Here is a 22,263-nt window from a genome sequence, read left to right as displayed (position 1 = left end):
TTTCACACACAGCCCTGCTTTGAAGCTATCAAAATATTGCTGCTTTTTATTTATTTATTATTAACATCTTTATTGGAGTATACTTGCTTTACAATGGTGTGTTAGTTTCTGCTTTATAACAAAGTGAATCAGCTATACGTATACACATATCCCCATATCTCCTCCCTCTTATGTCTCCCTCCCTCCTTCCCTACCCCACCCTTCTAGGTGGTCACAAAGCACAGAGCTGATCTCCCTGTGCTATGTGGCTGCTTCCCACTAGCTATCTATTTTACCTTTGGTAGTGTATATATGTCCATGCCACTCCCTCTCTTCGTCCCAGCTTACCCTTCCCCTCCCCGTGTCCTCAAGTCCATTCTCGACGTCTGCGTCTTTATTCCTGTCCTGCCCCTAGGTTCTTCAGAACCATTTTTTTTTTTAAGATTCCATATATATGTATTAGCACACGGTATTTGTTTTGCTCTTTCTGACTTACTTCACTCTGTATGACAGACTCTAGGTCCATCCACCTCACTACAAATAACTCAGTTTTATTTCTTTTTATGGCTGAGTAATACTCCATTGTATATATGTGCCACATCTTCTTTATCCATTCATCTGTCAATAGACACTTAGGTTGCTTCCATGTCCTGGCTATTGTAAATAGAGCTGCGATGAACATTGTGGTACATGACTCGTTTTGAATTATGGTTTTCTCAGGGTATATGCCCAATAGTGGGATTGCTGGGTCGTATGGTAGTTCTATTTTTAGGTTTTTAAGGAACCTCCATACTGTTCTTCATAGTGGCTGGATCAATTTACATTCCCACCAACAGTGCAAGAGGGTTCCCTTTTCTCCACACCCTCTCCAGCATTTGTAGATTTTTTGATGATGGCCATTCTGGCTGGTGTGAGGTGATACCTCAATGTAGTTTTGATTTGCATTTCTCTAATGATTAGTGATGTTGGGCATCCTTTCATGTGTTTGTTGGCAATCTGTTTATCTTCTTTTTTTTTTTGCAGTATGCGGGCCTCTCACTGTTGTGGCCTCTCCCGCTGTGGAGCACAGGCTCTGGACGCGTAGGCTCAGCGGCCATGGCTCACGGGCCCAGGCGCTCTGCGGCATGTGGGATCCTCCCGGACCGGGGCACGAACCCGTGTCCCCTGCATCGGCAGGCGGACTCTCAACCACTGTGCCACCAGGGAAGCCCTGTACATCTTCTTTTGAGAAATGTCTATTTAGGTCTTCTGCCCATTTTTGGATTGGGTTGTTTTTTTGATATTGAGCTGCATGAGCTGCTTGTAAATTTTGGAGATTAATCTTTTGTCAGTTGCTTCATTTGCAAATATTTTCTCCCATTCTGAGGGTTGTCTTTTTGTCTTGTTTATGGTTTCCTTTGCTGTGCAAAAGTTTTAAAGTTTCATTAGGTCCCATTTGTTCATTTTTGCTTTTATTTCCATTTCTCTAGGAGGTGGGTCAAAAAAGGATCTTGCTGTGATTTATGTCATAGAGTGTTCTGCCTATGTTTTCCTCTAAGAGTTTTATAGTGTCTGGCCTTACATTTAGGTCTTTAATCCATTTTGAGTTTATTTTTGTGTATGGTGTTAGGGAGTGTTCTAATTTCATTCTTTTACATGTAGCTGTACAGTTTTCTCAGCACCACTTATTGAAGAGGCTGTCTTTTCTCCATTGTATATTCTTGCCTCCTTTATCAAAAGTAAGGTGACCATATGTGCGTGGGTTTATCTCTGGGCTTTCTATCCTGTTCCATTGATCTCTGTTTCTGTTTTTGTGCCAGTACCATACTGTCTTGATTACTGTAGCTTTGTAGTATAGTCTGAAGTCCACGGGCCTGATTCCTTCAGCTCTGTTTTTCTTTCTCAAGATTGCTTTGGCTATTCGGAGTCTTTTGTGTTTCCATACAAATTGTGCAATTTTTTTGTTCTAGTTCTGTGAAAAATGCCGGTGGTAGTTTGCTAGGGATTGCACTGGATCTGTAGATTGCTTTGGGTAGTAGAGTCATTTTCACAATGTTGATTCTTCCAATCCAAGAACATGGTGTATCTCTCCATCTGTTTGTATCACCTTTAATTTCTTTCATCAGTGTCTTATAGTTTTCTGCATACAGGTCTTTTGTCTCCTTAGGTAGGTTTATTCCTAGGTATTTTATTCTTTTTGTTGCAAAATATCACTTCTTTTTAAATTTCACCTAACTCCATTCTTCGCCCACATTCTATAACTCTGTTTTTCCTTTGTTTCCTGAGACTTCCCACGTTATTCTGGTGTGCAGTCTCTCTCGCTGGAATGAGCCAATAATCCTGACTCTGTCTGACTATAGGTTTGTCCCTGGTGGTTTTGGGCTGATCACGTTAGGACAAGGGCATCAAAATCTAGTCAAGGCTTATGGCAATGGAGTAGAAAGTCTTCACAGGCAATGAAAATTTACAGGAAAGCTGGGGTTCAGCAGCAGGATATGTATGTGAACCAGAAATGCCACAAAACTGGCCCCAAAGCATTTTACCCACCACCCTAATTATGATGTGTGTGTGTGTGTGTGTGTGTGTGTGTGTGTTTAATACTATTCTCCCCCAGAAGGAACCATAGTTTCTTGAAGTGTAGTTGATTCCATGGCCTAGGACAGGGAAGAATGAAGATTGGCCTGGAACCTCGAACGTGGAAATCAAAAATGCTTCAAAAAGCTTGTGCAGATTTAAAGGAGTAGGCTTACAGGGACCATACTGGGACAATTTGAGTGTCCAGAGGCGAATAATTATAGTTAATTGAAGTAAGTTGAGACTATCATGATACTCCAAAATGGGAAGAGATAAATAAACTGTACAGAGCAGTAGTTATAAAACAAAAGAAGAAATGTCTGATAGAATATTTTTAATTTTCACAATTAATTTCAAGTACACATATGAATTTTTGTTTAAGTGTACGTATAAGAAATACACAGCATGGAACTGAATAATTCCATAAGTGAGAACTGTACCAATTACAGGAAGAGGTGATCAGCACCAGTGAGCACACATACACCAGGCAGAGGGAAGATCCAACACTGTTCCAAAGTGAGATTAATCAAATGTCTGACTATATAAACTGTGATCTCCTTCTGTGAGCCCCTTCTGATATTAATGTGATGCTAATAAGGAATGAAAAATATTCCAATAATGTTAATAGACTATATATCTATATCTATGTATATAATGATAAGACAATGGTATATAACATTGACCACCCAAACCTTTAAAAAATCATTTTGGAGAAAGATCATGCCATAGAAGGTGTAGGCTGCTGGGCATCTCAGAATCTTGTACCCATGTTCCTGTAAGAACTGAGGTACTTACATAGTATTTTTAATCCACATATCTTGAAGACCATTCATTTTCCAGAGAATTATTTCTAACATCGCTTATGCTAATTAATATGCTTCAGTGAACGTGGAGATCATAGCAGTTGAAGTAAATGCCTGTTGATATGTCTAATGTTTTCGGAGCCCTTTCGTTGTGCGAAGATCGTGCAGTCAGCATGTCTGGCTAGGTAAACATAATGATAATGCTGACGATGAGGACACAGGCACAAGACTTCTGAACAATATGTAATATAAACTATACAGTAAGTCTCCTACATACGAACGAGGTCTGTTCCGAGAACATGTTTGTAAGTCCAATTTGTTCGTAAGTCCAACAAAGTTAGCCCAGGTACCCAACTAACAAAATCGGCTATAGAGTACTGTAATAGGTTTATAATACTTTCACACAAATAATACATAAAAAACAAGCAAAAAATAAAACATTTGAAACCTTATAGTACAGTATCTTGAAAAGTACAGTAGTACAGTACAACAGCTGGCATATACGCGCTGGCATCAAGTGAACAGGCAAGAAGAGTTACTGACTGGAGGAGGGAGAGGAGGTGGGAGATGGTAGAGCTGAAGGATCGTCAGCAATAGGAGAGGGAGGGCAAGCTGCAATTTCACTCACCCCTGGCGTTGATGGAATGCACGTTCGCATCTTTGAAAGTTCGCCACTTGAAGGTTGGTATATAGGGGAATTACTGTAAGTTTAAATAAGAGGTAACAAAGGAGTTTCATGAAGGAGGAAGTTAAAGGAAGTTACAGAAGTTGCCAACGCTGTCGAAAGAAGTTTCTGTTACTTTACGAGTTCTTGGAGGTGCTACAACAGCTTTGCCAGGCACGAATCCCTAAGTCTAAGCCCAATTCCTATTTGCCGCCCAGTCACCTGGTGAGGACTACAGCTCCCAGAAGGCAACGCTCCGCTCCCTTGACTCCTGCTTCCTTAGCCGGCCGGGAGTTTAGTTTACAAGAGAGCGCCTTGGAACCGAGTTTTACGCACTCGTCAACATAGACTGGGCGGAACAGGCCTCTCCTCCGTCCGGATCCTCCCGTTTTCCGCAGCCTTCCGATTCATTAGCCTAATCTTTGTGCTTGGCTGGGCGGGAATCCGTGGCTGGTCGGCCGGCGAGGCGCTCTAGGCCGAGCGGCTTTCGTCTCTATGACCCCAGGAGGCGGTCCCCGGTGTCCTGCGCAGCGCGCGCGAAGGGGGCGCGCGTCAGTTCCGCGCGGTGCTGTCGGGGAACCATGGCTCCTCAGAGAGGTGAGGCCGGGGGCTGCTGGGACTGGGGACTTGGGACCCCGCGGGGGGCGGTGGCGAGCGGGCGTCAGCGCTGGTCTGCATCTGTCGGCGGCCGGTCATTCTCCGCGCCCGCGGGGCTCTGGGTCCCAGGGGCCAGGCCGGGGCGTCGGGCAGCAGGAGTTTGTGTTGAGCCGCTCTCGGGCTTGAGCGCGCGCCGCCGCCGCTCGTGGCAGTGCGGGGCAGCCAGCCTCCCACTGCGGCTGCCTTTCTCGCGGCGTACTCCGCGATGGACAGTTGGGCGGCCCGAAACTGCGCCTGCCTCGACGAGTTGGCAGTGGGTGGGAACCGAATTCAGACAGACCCGGCGAGGGGCCGGGGCGCAGGTGCGGGGCTGGAGACGCATCACCCAGCGGGAGGCAGGACCGGTTTCTCTTCTGGCCGGGGTCACCGCGGCTGCTGTCTCCGCTGCGCCTCCTGCCCTAGGATGCACAGAGGCATAAGGGCATGCTCTGGGTGCAGAGCCTAAGCAGCGGCTGGCCCACGTAACAGCCACTAAAAACATCATTGGGGCATTAAAATAGCGTTGCAGCCCTAACGAGGTGGAGAAAGCAGTCGTTAACAGAGTTACTTCCAAGGAGAATGTTGTATGTTGTTAGAAGGAATACTTTGATATTTTGCCGGAGGGGTGGGGCGAGATCCACTCCCCCGCCCCCTTCCCCAGGGATAGCACATTAGAGTAATACTGTTTGATGACTAATTGCCATTTCGTGAGGGTGAGTCTGATTAACTCCGCAGCACTTCTGCTTTGCTGAGTCCGGTAAGTAAGTAAGGACGAGAGCTGAATTTCTGAATGGTAGAGCAGTAGCTAGGAGAGGTTGGGCAACACTCTTTCTCCACCCTTCTTTCGTAGAGCTCTTGGCTTTACCTCTGAATAAAGTTGAGCAAATATTTAAAGAATAGCTTTTGCATGGGTACCAAATTATTTTCCTGGTTGAAGAGGCCACGTTTATTATTCAGGCCCTGCCCAGGGGGTACTGTCTGTAGTTGCATATGCTTCTCTTATTTGCTTTTCAAATAAGCCCAACCTTAAGTCTTTTTGTAGCAACACAGGAAGTAAAGGGAAAAAAGTAGAATTGTTTTGATAACTGACATAAAATGGGAATAGCGAGATTAATGGTGAAGGCAAGTTCAGAATTACATAAGTCGAATCATTATCTGAAATAGTTGCCACAATTTACAGATTTAGGTTTACTGCCAATACATATTTGCTGTGCCTGGGTCATGTTATAAATCTTATATATGCCCACTAGAAATGTGTAATACAAAATTGCAGTTTCCTGAGCTTCCTGATATTCACAAAGGATTTATTTATCTGGGACTTAATGAATTTCCAGGTTCTCAGGTGTTACAAATAATGTCTCCTCTAAAATACAGTAAAGTATAACTGAGCAAAAGATTTAACGCCACACTGTAAATTTCATTTGGGGGGCATTTTCCACACAAAAACAGATACTGCGTGGGAGCGAATGGGAACTTTGTGAGAAGGAGAAAACAGTGCTGATGTGCCAGTGTGCCCACTCAACAATGCAGTTGAGTTGTGGACTTTTTTTTTTCTCGTGGTGGAGCCTCTGGGCATGCGGGGTGGAACCCACGCCCCCTGCAGTGGAAGCGCGAAGTCTTAACCACTGGCCCACCTGGGAAGTCCCTGTACGGACTTTTGATATTACCCTGAAAAAAAACTGAAATTGCTAATAATTGAACTTTCATATTGGAGAATTAATGACTGGAGTGAAGAAGATATTTTGATCTAATGGTAAGCTGAAATTAGAGAAAATAATGCTTAAAAAAGCATTAAGTATTTTTAAAAAGTTTATTATATGTTTTAAAAGTGGTATTCTGTACCAAAGCCCTATATGTTATACAAATATCTAAACTTATTTGTTTACGCTTCTATTTCCATCAGTAGTTATTTTCAAGAATATCATCTATATTCCCATTAATCACGATTCTAAGAGGTGTACTTTCAAAGTGTTAAACATTCACTATGTTGTTTTGGAATCAGGAACCTATATAAGAGGTAAAATAAAGTAGTTTTTAGTTTGGCGATCCTAACATCTCTTATTTATGAAAGTATTGATAATCTAGGATATGGGCTGGTAAACTTTTTCTGTTAACGGCTGATGGTCTCAGTCATAACTACTCATCCCGCTGTTGCCCGGCAAAAAAAAAGTAGCCATAGATAGTTCAGAAACAAATGAGCGTAGTTGTGTTCCAGTAAAACGTTTTTTATGGACACTGAATCTGAATGTCATATAATTTTCACACATCCCAAAAGATTAACGAAAAACTTTTTTCCAACCGTTTAAAAATGTAAAACTATTCTCAGCTTGCAGGTCATATAAAAATGAGAGGAAATGTAGGTTGCTGACCCCCGATCAAGAAGATGGGAAATGCTTTCTCCTGTACTGCTGTTTATTTTTTAAGTTTTACATTTCCTCCTGTGTAGGAAAGTTTTAGAGCAAGCAAAGTATTATAGTAATCTCCTTCAGTCCCTTTTACATTAACATTGCTTTTTGGGTCCTTGGATCTATTGGAAAGAAAGTTTAGGCAGAGAAGCTCTATTTCTTCTATTTTACCATATTACTTTTCAGTTAAGACCTAATGTAATTTAAAAAATCTGCCTGAAATTTACAAATAATTCTTTAATTCACCCAGGGAAAAATATTTATATTGAATAATCTGTTTCCTAGTGAGTTTCTACCTTACCATATAACTTATTTGAAACTCCTATTTTATTTTCCTGTGCAAGTCACCTTTGAATTGTGGTTAGGCTCCCAAAGTGGTGAACAAAAGTGTACGTAGGGGTAATGTAGTTACAGTAGCAGCCCAGAGTTACCCCCTGTCCCTCTGGTTGTTAACCCAGGTTGTCAAAGTATGGCCCATTGGTCAAACCCAGCCTATCACTTGTTTTTGTATGGCCTATCAGCTAAGAATGGTTTTTACAGGTGAATGTTTGTAATTAATCTGATGGATCCCTAACTTTGAAGACCAATGAAGCAAAATATTACCCACGCACCCCATAGAATTCCCTTCTTCTCAATACTGTAAAGCATTGTACTCAATAATTATTATATTTTGAATTTTTCCAATTAAATATAAATTAAATGTGAAAGTATATTTTCTCTCTTGTCACCTAAGTACCTACATGATATCCTTGATTTTGCCTTGTGGCCTAAAAAACCTAAAATATTTACTCTTGGCCCTTTACAGAAAAAATTTGCTGATCCCTGTTTAACATGTGCCTGAGATTTGAAAGGTTACAGGTAGCTGGGGATGAGAGAGGTGTGAAGTGGGTAAAGAAAGTAGACATAGTTTGAGCATTAGGTGATGGTAGTCTCAGAGCAGGGCTGGGAGTATGGAAGGAGCCCTGGTACACCGGTGCTTGTGGTTTTATTGAAGGTGTTGGACCGGCCCTGGCACCTGAGTGATGACTGCTGCTCAGATATACTTGCAAGAAGTTCTTAAATTGAGTGTTCATAAGTTGTGTATATTTCCTGGATTTCAAGTTTTACAGAACTTCATTCTTAATACTCTTTTTTATGGTGTTATGAATTATCTTTCTTAGAATGCTATGAAATGAGAGGCTGGATGTAATTTGTTTTTTATTATGATGAAGTTCTATATTATTTTATCACTCTGTTATTCCTTTTGTTTTCTTTCTGCTGTCTCTCTATTTAGAACATACATTGCAGTAATCGTTTTCATCTTGCTTTTGTGTTTTGCTTTCACAAGTATAAATTATAAAGATATATAAAGTATGTGATTTATAACATCCTAAACTAGAGTTAGTTATGCCATATAACCTTGCACTTAAGCCCTCCCCAGGAACAAAATCTATGCCTAACCAGTTGATACTTAAAGTCAGCTGTGTTTTGTGTGTGTGTGTTTGTTTCTGTTCATGTAGTTGGAAAATATTGTATTGAAATAAATTTTTAAAGGTATTTTGTGCTTGAAATTGAAGGCATTTTGAGGTATAACACTGCTTAACTTTTATATACATAATATTGTCTACTAAATAATATCTTTGTTGCACGTATTTTCCAGAAAATGTCAATTTATTATTCAAGTTATACTGCTTGGCAGTGATGACCCTGGTGGCTGCAACTTACACCATAGCTTTAAGATACACAAGGACATCAGACAAAGAACTCTACTTTTCAACCACAGCCGTGTGTATCACAGAAGTTATAAAGTTATTGCTAAGTGTGGGAATTTTAGCTAAGTGAGTATAAATACTTTTTAGTGTGTTAAGTTATTAATTTTTTACTCAGTTATGTTCTTTATCAGAAGATTCAAGCTACATCTTTGTATGTTTGATTGCTTTAGAGCAGTCTTCCTCAACTCAGGACAGTTTTGCTCCCTAGGAGATATTATTTTGGTTGACCCAACTTGGGGGACGCTACTGGCATCAAGTAGGTGGAGGCCAAGGGTGCTGATAAATGTCCTACAATGTCCTGTCCTCCAGGACAGCACTCCATAACAAAGAATTACCCAGCCCCACATATGAGTAGTGCCGAAGTTGAAGAATTCCACCCTAAAGCAGGGGTTAGCAAACTGTGGCCCATTGGCCAAATCCAGTTTGCTGCTTATTTTTGTTGCAACAGAGACAGTATGGTGGCTCACAGAGCCTAGACTATTTACGGTTTGGTTCTTACAGGAAACATTTGCTGACTTCTGTTGTAGAGGAATATTATGATAATAATAGTTATCATTTCTTTTTTTTTTAAAGGGCTTCAAATGCTTGGCTTATTTATTTACATTTATTTATTTATTTGTATTTATTTATTTTTAATTTATTTATTATTTATTCATTATTTATTTATTATTTATCATTTATTTATTATTGATTGATTGATTGGTGGCTGGGTTGGGTCTTCATTTCTGTGCAAGGGCTTTCTCTAGTTGTGGCAAGCGGGGGCCACTCTTCATCACAGTGTGCGGGCCTCTCACTATCGCGGCCTCTCTTGTTGCAGAGCACAGGCTCCAGACGTGCAGGCTCAGTAGTTGTGGCTCATGGGCCTAGTTGCTCCGCGGCATGTGGGATCTTCCCAGACCAGGGCTCGAACCCATGTCCCCTGCATTAGCAGGCAGATTCTCAACCACTGCGCCACCAGGGAAGCCCTAGTTAACATTTCTTGAGTGTTTCCTGTATTAAGTGTTAGGCACTGTGCTAAGTGCTTTTCATTAGTTATCTCATTTAATCTTTATATATTTTTTAGGTTAAGTACTATAATTACCCCTATTTTATCTATACAGCATCTGAGGTTCCTCCCTTGCTATACTTTTACTATGTGGCAGCACTGGGTTTTGTATCAGTAACATCCTATGAAAATCGTTTTAGCCAAGGATGCAGTATAAGAGAGGGTTAAGAATAGGGGCTTTGGAGTGAGACAGACCTAATTTTAGTCCTAGACTCATTGGGATTATGACTTTCCACGTATTCCTTAACTTCTCTGAGCTTTAGTTTCTTCATTTCTTCTTTTCTTAAAGTTTATGTTATAAGTCTTCAGTCCTGCCCATAAGCCCAGTAGTTTTATGCTTGTCTGTTTTCATTTCCCACATTATATTATTCATAGACTGGAATACTTTAAGTCTGATAAAAATCAGATGACTTTCTCACCACCAATAAAGAAATATATGCAGTGAGTTTATGGGGCTGAAAAGGGAAATTCTAGACACTGAGTCTATAAAACTAGGGGTCAGCGTCCATTCAAGACAGGAAAACAGCCATAGTCTGTGGATGAGAGAAAAACAGCAACAAGAGACAAGAGAAAATGAAACAAGAGGAGGTGAGCTTTGGGTTATGTTGTATAGTTTCTTCATTTCTTAATTGGAGAAAATAGGGTTGTGAGAATTAAATAAAATCTGGTAGGAAATTACTTGGGGAACGATTTATGAGATGGGGACCCATCTGGGTCATGTGGGTGGGTGAATTCATCTAGGTTTCAAGATGTGGGCTGGTGAGAGTGGGAAGTAGTGAGGAATAGCATGTATGTAGGTTTAAATTACATTTAAACACTTTAAAATTTCATTTAACAAATATTTATTAAGTGATTTCTGTGTGACAGTTTATCATAGGTGCTGGATATACAGGTATGAATGAAGTAGATATGGTTTCTGCTTGCTTGGAACTTAGTTTCAGTGGAAGAGACAGAAAATGAACTAGTAAACACACACATTATTACAAATAACCATCAGAAAAAAATACTCTAAAACTGGCTTGGGGAAGGGGGAAAGAACAGAAAATAACATGAGACTTGATGGTGGAAAGCTTTAATAGAAAATTTGTGTTTAAAATTTATCTTGTAGGCAGAGATACTGTGGCAGCCTAACTTGTTAGGTTGCAAGTAGGGTAAAACCTCAGACCTTTCACAGCTTTTTACTTAACAAGATCCATTTTTAAGGAAATTTGGCTTCCACTATTCTGCATAATGTCAGGTAAAGGAGGGGCTTTATTGTACCTTTAAAACTTTAAAAGGCAGTGTTCCAAAGGAAAAAATCTGCTTGAAGCTCTAGAACAACATCCATATAACAATTTAAGCGTTAATAAATTAATAAAATCTTAGGGCTTAACTTCTTTTAAAACAAAAATGGCGGTATTGGAAAAAGGGGAATAGGGGAACACATTTCTTCTCCTTATTCCTCAGCTTCCTTAGGGAGAAAAAATTATAACCCAGGAATGAAATAGGGCTGTCAAGCATGAAATCAGCTATTTTAAACTGTAAGATCAGATCATGGTTTTGTTGTTTCGTAACTGTTAAGACTTTTTAAAAACCAATGTGCAGAAAAGCAATGAGGCCTTTGGTTTAACTCAGCATTTGGGCTAGTGTCCTGCTAACCTGTCTGCATGACTTTTTGTTTTATTTTGATACTTTTTCAGCTTTGCATTGCTTGCTATTCTTAAGTTATTCAGTGTTATGGATATGGTCAGTTGTAGTTTGTTTTGTGGAAACGTTTTTGGAAATTATATCAAAATATTAATGAAAGCAGAAAAGTTTCCAAGAGTTCACCAGACAAGTCCCAATAATGGTGTTGAAATAGCAACAGTGTGGAAAACTAAATACTGTACTTCATCATCATGATTATCACCAGTAATCACTTATTGTGTATGTCACCTGCATAGTGTAGAGGCTCTTTTATGAACATTTACCTGCAGAGTACACAAGACCAGGGACAATCAGGACAAAGTAAAGTACCATGACACAGAGTTTTGGTGGTTGGCATTTGACACTACATGGCTAACAAGAATTTGGCTGTGAAGAAGAATCATTTAAAACACAGCGAGTTTCCAAGTGGAAAAAGCACTGGAAAATCATAAAGCATGAAAGAAGTGAAATGCATTTGAAATTACTGGATTTTAAAGCAAATGTAATTTTTATGGAGAAACATGTTGGCAAATTATCATGTTCTTATTCAAAACACATTGGTAGAATGGAATACCTGCTATTCATAACAAGAAAATATTTTATTTCTTGGAGCAAAGGGGTTACTTTTAAGAGGGCATCTGTGAAAAATGTTAATCTCTTGGAATGATAAAAGAGTGATAGAGAAAGGAGAATTTTACCCATGAGGTCACAGGTTGATAGCTACGGAATGAAATGGAAGGATATCGTGGTTGCGTCTTCAGCTTCTTCAGCAATATGTCATGAGACAATCGTTAATGAAACTAAAGCATAGCTGTGTGGGAAACATACCCAGTGAAAATGTTGAGGGCTTCCTCTCTGAGGAAGTTACATTTAAACCCAGACCTGAAGATTGAATGGAAGTTGGGCAAGAGAAGAGCAGAGAGAAGGTAAAGAGAACAGTGTGTTTGAAGAACAACAAATCAGTGTATCTGGAGGGCTGTGAGAGGGGAGTGGTGCTAAGATGAAGCAGGAGAGGTCGGCAGGGTATCAAGAGTAATTCTATGGGCCTGTAAAGGATTTTGGATTTTATCTCAAGTGCATTGAAAATCACTGAATGGTTTAAATCAGGGACTAACATGGTGACCCACGTTACTTTGAGTTACTTTGTTGATTCCTTTGAGGAGAATGGATTGGAAGGGTATAAGAGTTGGAAGTAAGGGAGCTTATTAGAGCCCAGGGATTGTGGCCATGATGACAGAGCAGGTGATGAAGGTAATGGAATTGAGTTATGTTCTAGAAGTAGAATCTATAGGACTTGGTGATGGGTTTGGTGACTGTTGATTCTTACTATCTCAGTAGTTACCACAGACACTGGATTACTGAATACTGAACTTTTGCTCCTAGAGGAAATACAGGGATAGGTTCCTGTGAGCCTCTGGTCACAACATTTTCATCAACTGATCACTATATAACCATGTTTCTGTTTAAAGACACCTTATTTAGTATGTATTGTTGACTCATTAGCATTGAACTCAGGGCCAACAGCACTATTAATCATGCTCGCACAAAGCTTATCTAACATGTATTTTCTCCATAAGGCACATCACAGCTTTCTTGCACTAAGGGACACTAGCCAGCACTTTAGCACTATTGCTATAATATATAATGTTATAAGTTGAAATTGCCTTAGAAAAATCAAAGAATAATGCTTCTTTGGGGGACAGTTGTGAAAAATGAATTTTTGAAAACCTAATGAGCAGATATCTAACTTCTTTTCTTTAGAAAGCAAGTAACTATACTCTGGAATACCAGCTGTTAATCACTGTCAAAATATGTTATGTAAAGTGCCAAACATCCTCTTTTAAGATTGCAGCAACTAAATTTGCTGCCTTCAGACATTCAGGATTGTTGCTGTTGAGAATGGCAGGCTGCCAGAGAGTGAAGGTGTTAAGGAACCATTCTTCCCCGTCTCCCCTTAAAAACAGGTGAGGGGAAAAAAAAAAAAAAAAAAAAAACAGGTGAGGGAAACATGCAGGTAAACACAGCTAATTTTCATTTCATTCTCGTACCACTGCTTTAGCCTTAGCTATTATTTCATCTTCTACGATGAGAAATCTTAGGTTGAGGGAAGTTTTCATATGCCAAAGGTACCTAGAAAGTGATTGGCAGTGAGGATTCGAAGGCAAGTTCCCTGATTTCTAATTTTCAAATTATAAGTATTTTAGAACAAAATAATTGAGCTGTTTTGTGATTAGCTAGGGCAAAGATAAGCATTTAGTAGCATTGTTAGACATTTCAGTAATTGCAATAATTTATTTTTTGTTTTTTCTCTTAAGTTTTTATTTCCAAATGTTAAATTTTACCATATTCTTTTTTTTTTTTTTTTGCGGTACGCGGGCCTCTCACTGTTGTGGCCTCTCCCGTTGCAGAGCACAGGCTCTGGACGCGCAGGCTCAGCGGCCATGGCTCACGGGCCCAGCCGCTCCGCAGCATGTGGGATCTTCCCGGACCGGGACACAAACCCGCGTCCCCTGCAGCGGCAGGCGGACTCTCAACCACTGCGCCACCAGGGAAGCCCTAAATTTTACCATATTCTTGATTGCAGTGTATTTGTGTGGGTGTATATTGTTTTTATGTTTTGAGAGCAAGTTTTACACAAGATGCCCCTTTGTCCTTAAATTCTTCAGTGCCTATTTTCTAAAAACAAGGACATTCTCTTACATAATAACAGAATATCAAAATTGACACATTAGTATTGATACAATACTGTTATCTAATTCATAGACCTTAGATAATTTTGTTGCCCACTGATGTCCTTTAACAGTAAAATAATCACACTTTACAGTGGTATTATATCTCTAGCTGCCTTTAATCTGAGACAGTTCCTCCATCTTTTTTTCTTGTCTTTGACATTGTTGAAGAGCATAGTCCATTTAATTTGTAGAATGTCCCACAGTTTATGTTTATTGATTGCTTTCTTATGATTAAATTTAGGGTTTTGGTCAGGAATATCATGGAAATGATGTGTCTTTCTCAGTGCAGTGTATCACGAAGCACATAATATCCATTTGCCCCATTACTGGTGATTTAACTTTGATTCCTTGATTAAGGTAGTGCCTGCCAGGTCTCTCCAGATAAAGTTACCAATTTTCTCTTTGTAACTGTTAAGTATCATGTGGAGAGAATCTTTGAAACTAGGTATATATCCTCTTTCTCATCATTTTTATTGTCCTTTGATGTTGCCAAATGGTAATTTCCCAGTTCCATTATTCCCTATACATTTATTGGTTGGCATTCTACTCTAAGAAACTTTCCCTTCTCTCCCTCTTCCTCTCTCTCCCCCCTACCTGTCCTTCTCCCTCTCAGTGTAGATTCATGGATTATTTTATTATATTTGCCGGAATCCATTATTATCATTTATTTCGATGCTCAAATTGTCCCAGATTTGGACAGTGCGATCATCTTCAAGGTTCCTCCTGTTTCTTTTCTTTTCTTTTTCACTTACATATTTTCATCAATCTTTGAGCAGTTTCTTTTTAGCATAGCAAGATGTTCATAGCTTATCTTATACTTGCCCTGCCCCAATCCCAAAATCATACATTTCTCTAAGAAGCCTTGTTCCTTTTTTCCCAAAATGGTATTTAAAAACCAGAATCTAGACATGAGATGTGCACATTGCTACTGGGGGTATCATAACTTCTGGGCCCTTTCAGTAGCCAGAGATAGGTAACATGTATGTGTATACATACATACCTGTCTGTTTCTCTGTTTCTGTATATATGTGTTTGTGTATACAACTATGAGTAATATATTATTTGATACCTGCAATTCTGATCCAGTACCACAGAGTTCATTGCAACTTTTCCCTTTTCCAATGGTGGTGAGTTTGACTTCCATTATCCTCAAGATATTTACTTATTTGCTCAGTCCTAGAATGCATAATAAGTAGACTTAGAACTTCTAAGATACAGCTGTGAAAAAGCAAACCTACTAACTAAAGTTCAGTATTTGTAGGTAGTTTTTTTTTTGCCTTTAGTTTTAGAGCATATAGTAAAAAGACTGTGTTTTAGAATACTTGGGTTAGTTCTATTTTTCTCCTTCCGTGTAATTTTGGTATTCATTAAAAAAACTGACAGGGTTGTTTTTTCTTTTTTTGGTTTCTGTTTGTAATTAATTTGGAGTTTTCCACCATCCTTGTTGATTTTACTTAAAATTTCTAGTAATCTTTGGAATATGAAATTATACTTGTTTCAATCAAAAGTTAATTTAGAACTGCAAGGAAAAAAAGGGGAGTGTGGGGAAGAATTAATGAATGGCTACTTTATTTTGATAAATAAGGTTTAAGGTTTATACAGTCTGATTGGGGAGTTTGATTACATGCATTGTGTGTGCATACAGTTTACACTGCTTTGCTTTTTAACTTTTTTTTCACTTAAATGTTTTATCTTAGAGATGGTTCCATGTCTGTACATAGAAATCTGTCTCATTCTTTTTAAGAGCTGTGTGGTATTCCACTATATGGATGTATCACATACAGCAGTTTCTATTGATGGGCATTTGGGTGTGTCCAGTCTTCTGCTACTACAAAACAAAGATGTAATAATTATCTTTTTATATACACTGCTGTGTACATGTATAATTACATCAGACCACTTTTATATCGAAAAGGAAATTAATAAATCCTATTTTGGGGGAGGGGAGCAGCGTAGCAGTTGGATGTTGCAAAAGCTTTATATGTGGGTAAGTTATTTTTTAAGTATTTGACTAAGTTACCAATTTCTAAGTTATAATTCCAGTTGAAACATCAAACAATACATTTAAAAATATTTTAGTTTTTCATAAAATAATTACTATAACAATTCACAGGAAAATTGCTAGTTAGCTGTATGCTTTACTAAACCCTGTCATAGCTATTAAAATTGATACTTTTGATTTAAGTCTGTCATTTGTGATGTGAAAAGGAAATGAAAACACTGCATGTTGTCTTAGAACAAAGTCAACTTTTTATTGTTTGCTATCCACCACAGCCTGTAAAGACTAAAGAAACCTAGAAGGAGGTGTAAATGTACATACACTTTGGGTGTGTTTCGTAATAAACCAAATGCATCTTAAATCTTTGTACTACTTATCCAGATAAGACTGGAGAAAATTATTTTACTGTTTCATAGTATTATCTAGAATAATGAATGGAGCTCTCAGATACCTATGTCATAGATTATCCAGCCCTATTCTGTTTTTCTTGCTGAGTTTACATTTTGACTGCCTCTTTGTACTCAATGCTATAAGGGGTTTAGGGTCATGGGGAGGAGGTAAAAGTCATGTACCTCATATGATGGGTATTTTTGTCCTCAAATGACCTCATTATTGGTTTTTAAACCTAGCTTCCCAAAATCTTTTATGCGAGTTAATTTTAATTAACTTTGCAGATGATAAGAAATTTGTAAGGGAAATTTAGATTTCTTAAACTCATGAGTAACTTCTGCTGTATTATTCCATTTTGCACAGTGCCTTGGTAACCTAGCCAAGGATTTCAGGCCTCCTAGTAGTTCTCCTCAGATCAGGAGCTGGAAGAATGAGGCCTACTTTTGACCAAACATAGATCAGAAAGAATTGGTTTCAGCTGGTTGATAGGAAAGTTGGGGGGGCTGCAGCAGCGGAATCTCTCTGCAATCAACATGGAGTGTCAGCATTCCTTGAGGTAACAACAGGTTGCACATGGATTCTATTCCAGTGATAAAAATCAAAGAGTAAATTTAATGGGACAGACTATATCTAAAAAAATTAGTGTATGCTTTTTGATTATACACACGTTTTCTCTTATCTCACAATGTCATTTATATAATTAAATTCAATAAATTTGTTTTTAACAAAAGGTACTCATTAAAGTGCTTGGGATTTGATTTCCAGAAAATATCAGAGCAGGAAAATGGAAGAAAAAGTGGTCTTTGGTTTTTATGTTTTTTTAGTATTCAGAGAACACTATTCAAGGCTGTAGTATATTTAGAATTGATCATTTATCTTTGTCTACTTAACAGTAAAACAAAAGGATAGATGATTACTAATGTTTTCTGGAAGATATATTGCTATTACTTTTTTTTTTTTTTTTTTTGCGGTACGCGGGCCTCTCACTGCTGTGGCCTCTCCCGCTGCAGAGCACAGGCTCCGGACGCGCAGGCTCAGCATCCACGGCTCACGGGCCCAGCCGCTCCGCGGCACGCGGGATCTTCCCAGAACGGGGCACGAACCCGTGTGCCCTGTATCGGCAGGCGGACTCTCAACCACTGCGCCACCAGGGAAGCCCCCTGCTATTACTTTTTTTAACTTTAGTGAGTAAGACTGTAAGTTTTAGAGCTGTATTCTTATTAAATATATTAAATTAAGTAAGATTTAATCTAATACCGAAATAATTTATCTCCTCCTTTAAAACTTTCTGTGTGGTAACATTCCCCTATATTCTTTCTTATACCTCATAAATCTCTTTATTTTACTTTCTAATATCATTAATTATTTTGAGCTTTTGTTTTCTTTTACAATTTCTTTTAGCATTCTCTGCTATTTTTTGCAACTTATTTCAAAATATCTTGTTATAATTATATAATATTGATATAATTCTAAGGTACCATGGTGAAGCTTGAGCTTTCCAGTAGTTAGCATTCTGGTATACCTTGGCTTCTCTAATATCTACATTAGAGAAGGAAGCAGAAAAAGATAGTAAAGTCTTCCTGGCAGTGGAGAAGTAATAGTTCCTAAGTATCCAATAAAAAGGATATAGCCAGAAGAGCCAAAGACCTGAAGGTTAATCTGGACACACCATACTCTACTCGTTTTTCATGTTGAAGGAAAGGAGTACTCAGATTGGCTGGTGATGTCTCGCAGGCCCTTCATTTGATGTGAAAGCTGAAAAGTGGGAGAAGAGATAAAAGTGACAGGGAGAAAAGGGACCTCAGCAGCCTTGATTATTGGTACAGCCATGGTTAATAGAAGAAGCTGTTAGATCCTTAAGCAGTCTGTATTCTAGCAGAGCAAAGAGAGCCAGTGATAAAGAGATCAACTCTGTTCTCTGGATAGGCAGAAATTCATTTGATACCATTGAGGGTTTAGAGTATCTCTAAGGAGTGGAGGTAAGATGGCATTGCCCATAGCTAGGGATTAGGGAAGGGATAAGTGGCTACTAAACTAGAGCTTGAGGAATCGTATGTGGGAGATAAATGGACATGGAAGGAGGTGGACTGTGAAAGATAGGTACAAACAGGTACCTCTCAGTAGTTCTTTAGGGAGCCACTCTGAAGATACATTAGTATAGAAGTCAGCATTTTGGAAGGGCATTAAGTAATGATATAGTAAAAGCAGTGTCCTGTACTTCACACAGCCTGTAAGATTTATGTCTCTGCCATCATGTTTCCTAGTGAGAATTATGACAATAAAGAAAATGTTCAATTATATCACCTTGTTAAAATGGTTCTTTGAGTTGGACCTCTGTGATTCTTCTTTTTCATTTTAATCTTTTTTCTCTTCAATTTTATAATTGAGGGAAAACTTTGAGAAATTATTCTTTATACTCTTTTAAGAGGTGGAGAATTATATAGAACATCTTAGATTTGTGTTAAAAAAAAGAATGGTAAATGGTTAAAGGGCCAACCTTCAGCTATCTGGAAAACTCTACAATGCAGACTTTCCCAGTAATCTTCTGGCATTCTCTCCCTCTTCTGCATGGAGTGTAGAGTCGCCCTCCAGGCTGTGTGCATTACTTTTCAGCATGTAGCTTTGGCAGCAAAGTATGGTCTGTAACTAAGAAGGGCATCTTTTGTTTCTGTGGCCTAGGCCAAATTTCCTGTCTTAATTATTTTCTTGGGGGCTGGAGTGTTCTACAGTGGATAAGGCATGGGTAGTTAATTAGACATTATGGACTCTTTGCTCCTCCTCAGAACTTGGGTAATTATTTTTGCACTATTTAAATATGAAAATATCCAATTAGTGACTGTTGATTCTAATGTTAACCCAAAATATAGAGGCTCATTGTGAGTTGAAATAGCTCCATCTTCCCAACGAAGTATTATGGTCCTTTTAAGGATCTTGTGAGGGGCAGTTAGGAGCCTTTTGATGTAGCACTTTTTTTTGGTGTTAATGCTTATAAAAGTGTTCTTTGATTTGTATTTTCAGGAAATAAGTGAGCTGATTTACAACAGGGGGAAATATGAGCCAGATTAGCTAGTTCCTCCTGAGGAACAATAAGAATACTTAAGAGCATGCATCAATCAATATGCACTCAAGTAGTAAGCTTTATGTATGTTCCAGGTACAGTTTACCTTACTGATATTAGTAAATTATTCAGATTTCCTGCAAAATTATACAGATACATACTTGAATTTTATGAGAATATGCTTATTTAAAGATTTATTGTCTGCCATATTGCACTAACACGGAATTAATTTACAAATAATATTGACCTGCATCACTCAATTCCTATCCCAAGTAACTTCTATAACTACTAACGCTTTTTTCTTTTGTTTGCAATTAAAATCTATTGTAATTTTAAAAATTAAAAAATACATATGCAACCTGATTAATCTAAAAAATAATCTGGGTGAACTTGATGCAATGGCAGTTAAAGTGGCAGGGATTACATTAATTTTTTATAGGTAATATCGGCAGTTCTGGTTTCCTGGTACTCTCATTGTTTAATATACTCAAAAGCCCCTGAAACTTTGACCAGAGGATGAGGGTGGTAAACCTAATTGTCATATTTTCCCAAATGAAGATTGTAGTTGTTTTTCTTTTATGGGGATGCATTGCTGGTTTGCTTCTTTTAATAAATCTAAAATCAGTTAAAAATTCTAGAAATAAGTATCAATGAACGTAACACAATGTAGCTATCCTATGTGTGACAGTATCTAATAGAAAGGATGATCTTTCATTTTCTTCCTCATCCCTTCTCATTTCCCCTTTTTGTTTTCAAAGAGAAACTGGTAATCTGGGTAGATTCAAGGCATCTTTAAGAGAAAATGTCTTGGGGAGCCCCAAGGAACTGATGAAGTTGAGCGTGCCTTCCTTAGTGTATGCTGTGCAGAACAACATGGCTTTCCTGGCTCTCAGCAATCTGGATGCAGCAGTATACCAGGTAGGTGAAGTAGATGATAATGGCAGGCGCAAAATCTTAAAAAATGTTTTCACGGTGAAAAGATGTTTTACTAACCCTTTATCAAACTACTGAATATTTTTCTCTACAGCTGTGTTCATATCAGAAATAATACATTTGTGTCAGAGTCTAATGTAAACCGAGCTGATGAGTTCATTGTTTGTTGGTAGGTGACGTACCAGTTGAAGATTCCTTGTACTGCTCTATGTACCGTTCTAATGTTAAACAGGACGCTCAGCAGGTTACAGTGGATTTCAGTTTTTATGCTGTGTGGAGGAGTCGTCCTCGTACAGTGGAGACCAGCCCAGGCCACAGGCGTCGTGGTAAGAAGCTAAGTGCTCACTGTAGCTAAACGGGAACTTTCCAGAGTCCTGAGCACTCCACACAGTCACACAGAAAAGAATGGAGCATGATTCATAGCCTCTGCCATATAGATACGCCTTTTTCCCCTTAGGGTGATGTTATTGTCAAGGAGAGTAATACCTCCGGGCTTCCTTTTTGAGAAGGAAGAATATGCATAAACTATGTTAGAGATGGATGGTATCTCAAAACTCCATATAATGCAACTCCTTCGTTTTATGGATAACAGAATTGAAGTCCAAAGAGGTGAAGTCACGTAGCCAGAGTTGCACAGTTAACAGCTAACCTATAACTCAGTTGTGCCAACTTCCACAGTGTCTGTGTTCAAAACTTCTAGGCCTCTTTTAGACATTTTCTCAGAAATACTGGGCAGAGTTTTCCCCGTCTAATTTTCATGTTCTCCCGCAACTCACAAAATTTTTTATCATTTTGCACATACATCCACTGTCAGCAGTGGGTCTTACAGAATAGTGTTTTTCCCAATAACTGGTAACTACAATAGGGCAAAAAGTGCCTTTACTTCTAACTTTTAGTTGAAGAGTTAAATGTTAAGGTACATACCTGATTTTTTTTTTTTTAATATATTGTATGCTTTAATTGGTTATTTTCCCAAAGAGAAGTAGGAAGTGGAACTACAGTAAAGGACCTGAAGGTCGGGAGCTTCCCTCTGCAACTGCACAATCTTCTTTAACTCTTAGCAGATGAAAGACCATGGTGCTCTTAGGAGTATAAGGCAGCTGAGGATGTATGCAGAGCTTGTGAAAGTAGAAAGCTCCTTTTTAGGTAGTTACTTTCTGGCCTGGTGGAAGAGTGTTTTCCCCCAGAAAGTGAGTTTTAAATTAATATGTATTGTCTTTACATGATGTTTAAACGTGCTCATATTCTCGGTGACATTTCAAAACACTGATCAACTATGCACTGCACGTATAACTCAGATGTAGAACTGTAAAGAATTTGTTTGGGAAGTAAGGCAAACACTTAAAAGTTAAATATGAACTTCCAGTAACACCCTACACCTTTAGAAAAGGGTCACCTCACCTAGGTAATATGTGTGAAAAGCTTAGTAAGCTTAGTAAGCAGAGTATTTTATTTTTGGAGCACTCTAGAAGGTTCTTTCATATTTTAAACAGAATGTAGCTTCCTGTAACTGCCTCTCATTGTTCCTTGTTCTTGTCAGAGTAACTCAAATCCCTGCTAACTCCATAGGATGAGCCTTTGAATGTTTGAGAACAATGTTGCATCTCCACCCTCCCTGTCTTTTCTTCTCTCCCACTGAGACAACCTTGT

General features: G+C 38.8%; 1 protein-coding gene across 6 annotated transcripts in view; it reads left to right on the top strand.

Moving 5' to 3' along the window:
- Positions 1–4,425: 4,425 nt before the first annotated feature.
- Positions 4,426–22,263, top strand: part of SLC35A1 (solute carrier family 35 member A1) — a 28,194-nt gene continuing 10,356 nt past the window's right edge. Inside the window, exons 1-4 of one of the 6 annotated variants that reach the window (XM_060167446.1) lie at positions 4,426–4,596; positions 8,680–8,857; positions 20,439–20,598; positions 20,787–20,939. In XM_060167446.1, the coding sequence (XP_060023429.1) occupies positions 4,581–4,596; positions 8,680–8,857; positions 20,439–20,598; positions 20,787–20,939 (507 nt within the window). In that variant the 5' untranslated portion in view covers positions 4,426–4,580. Of the gene's footprint in view, positions 4,597–6,179; positions 6,389–8,679; positions 8,858–19,647; positions 19,776–20,438; positions 20,599–20,786; positions 20,940–22,263 lie in introns of those variants that run through there. The other 5 variants (XM_060167449.1, XM_060167447.1, XM_060167448.1 and 2 more) reach the window with 5 other exon arrangements.

This window comes from Lagenorhynchus albirostris, chromosome 12, assembly GCF_949774975.1.
Source record: "Lagenorhynchus albirostris chromosome 12, mLagAlb1.1, whole genome shotgun sequence".
Taxonomy (NCBI): Eukaryota; Metazoa; Chordata; class Mammalia; order Artiodactyla; family Delphinidae; genus Lagenorhynchus; species Lagenorhynchus albirostris.
The sequence above is the reverse complement of the archived record's forward strand: the minus strand, read 5'-3'. Positions and strand labels throughout refer to the sequence as shown.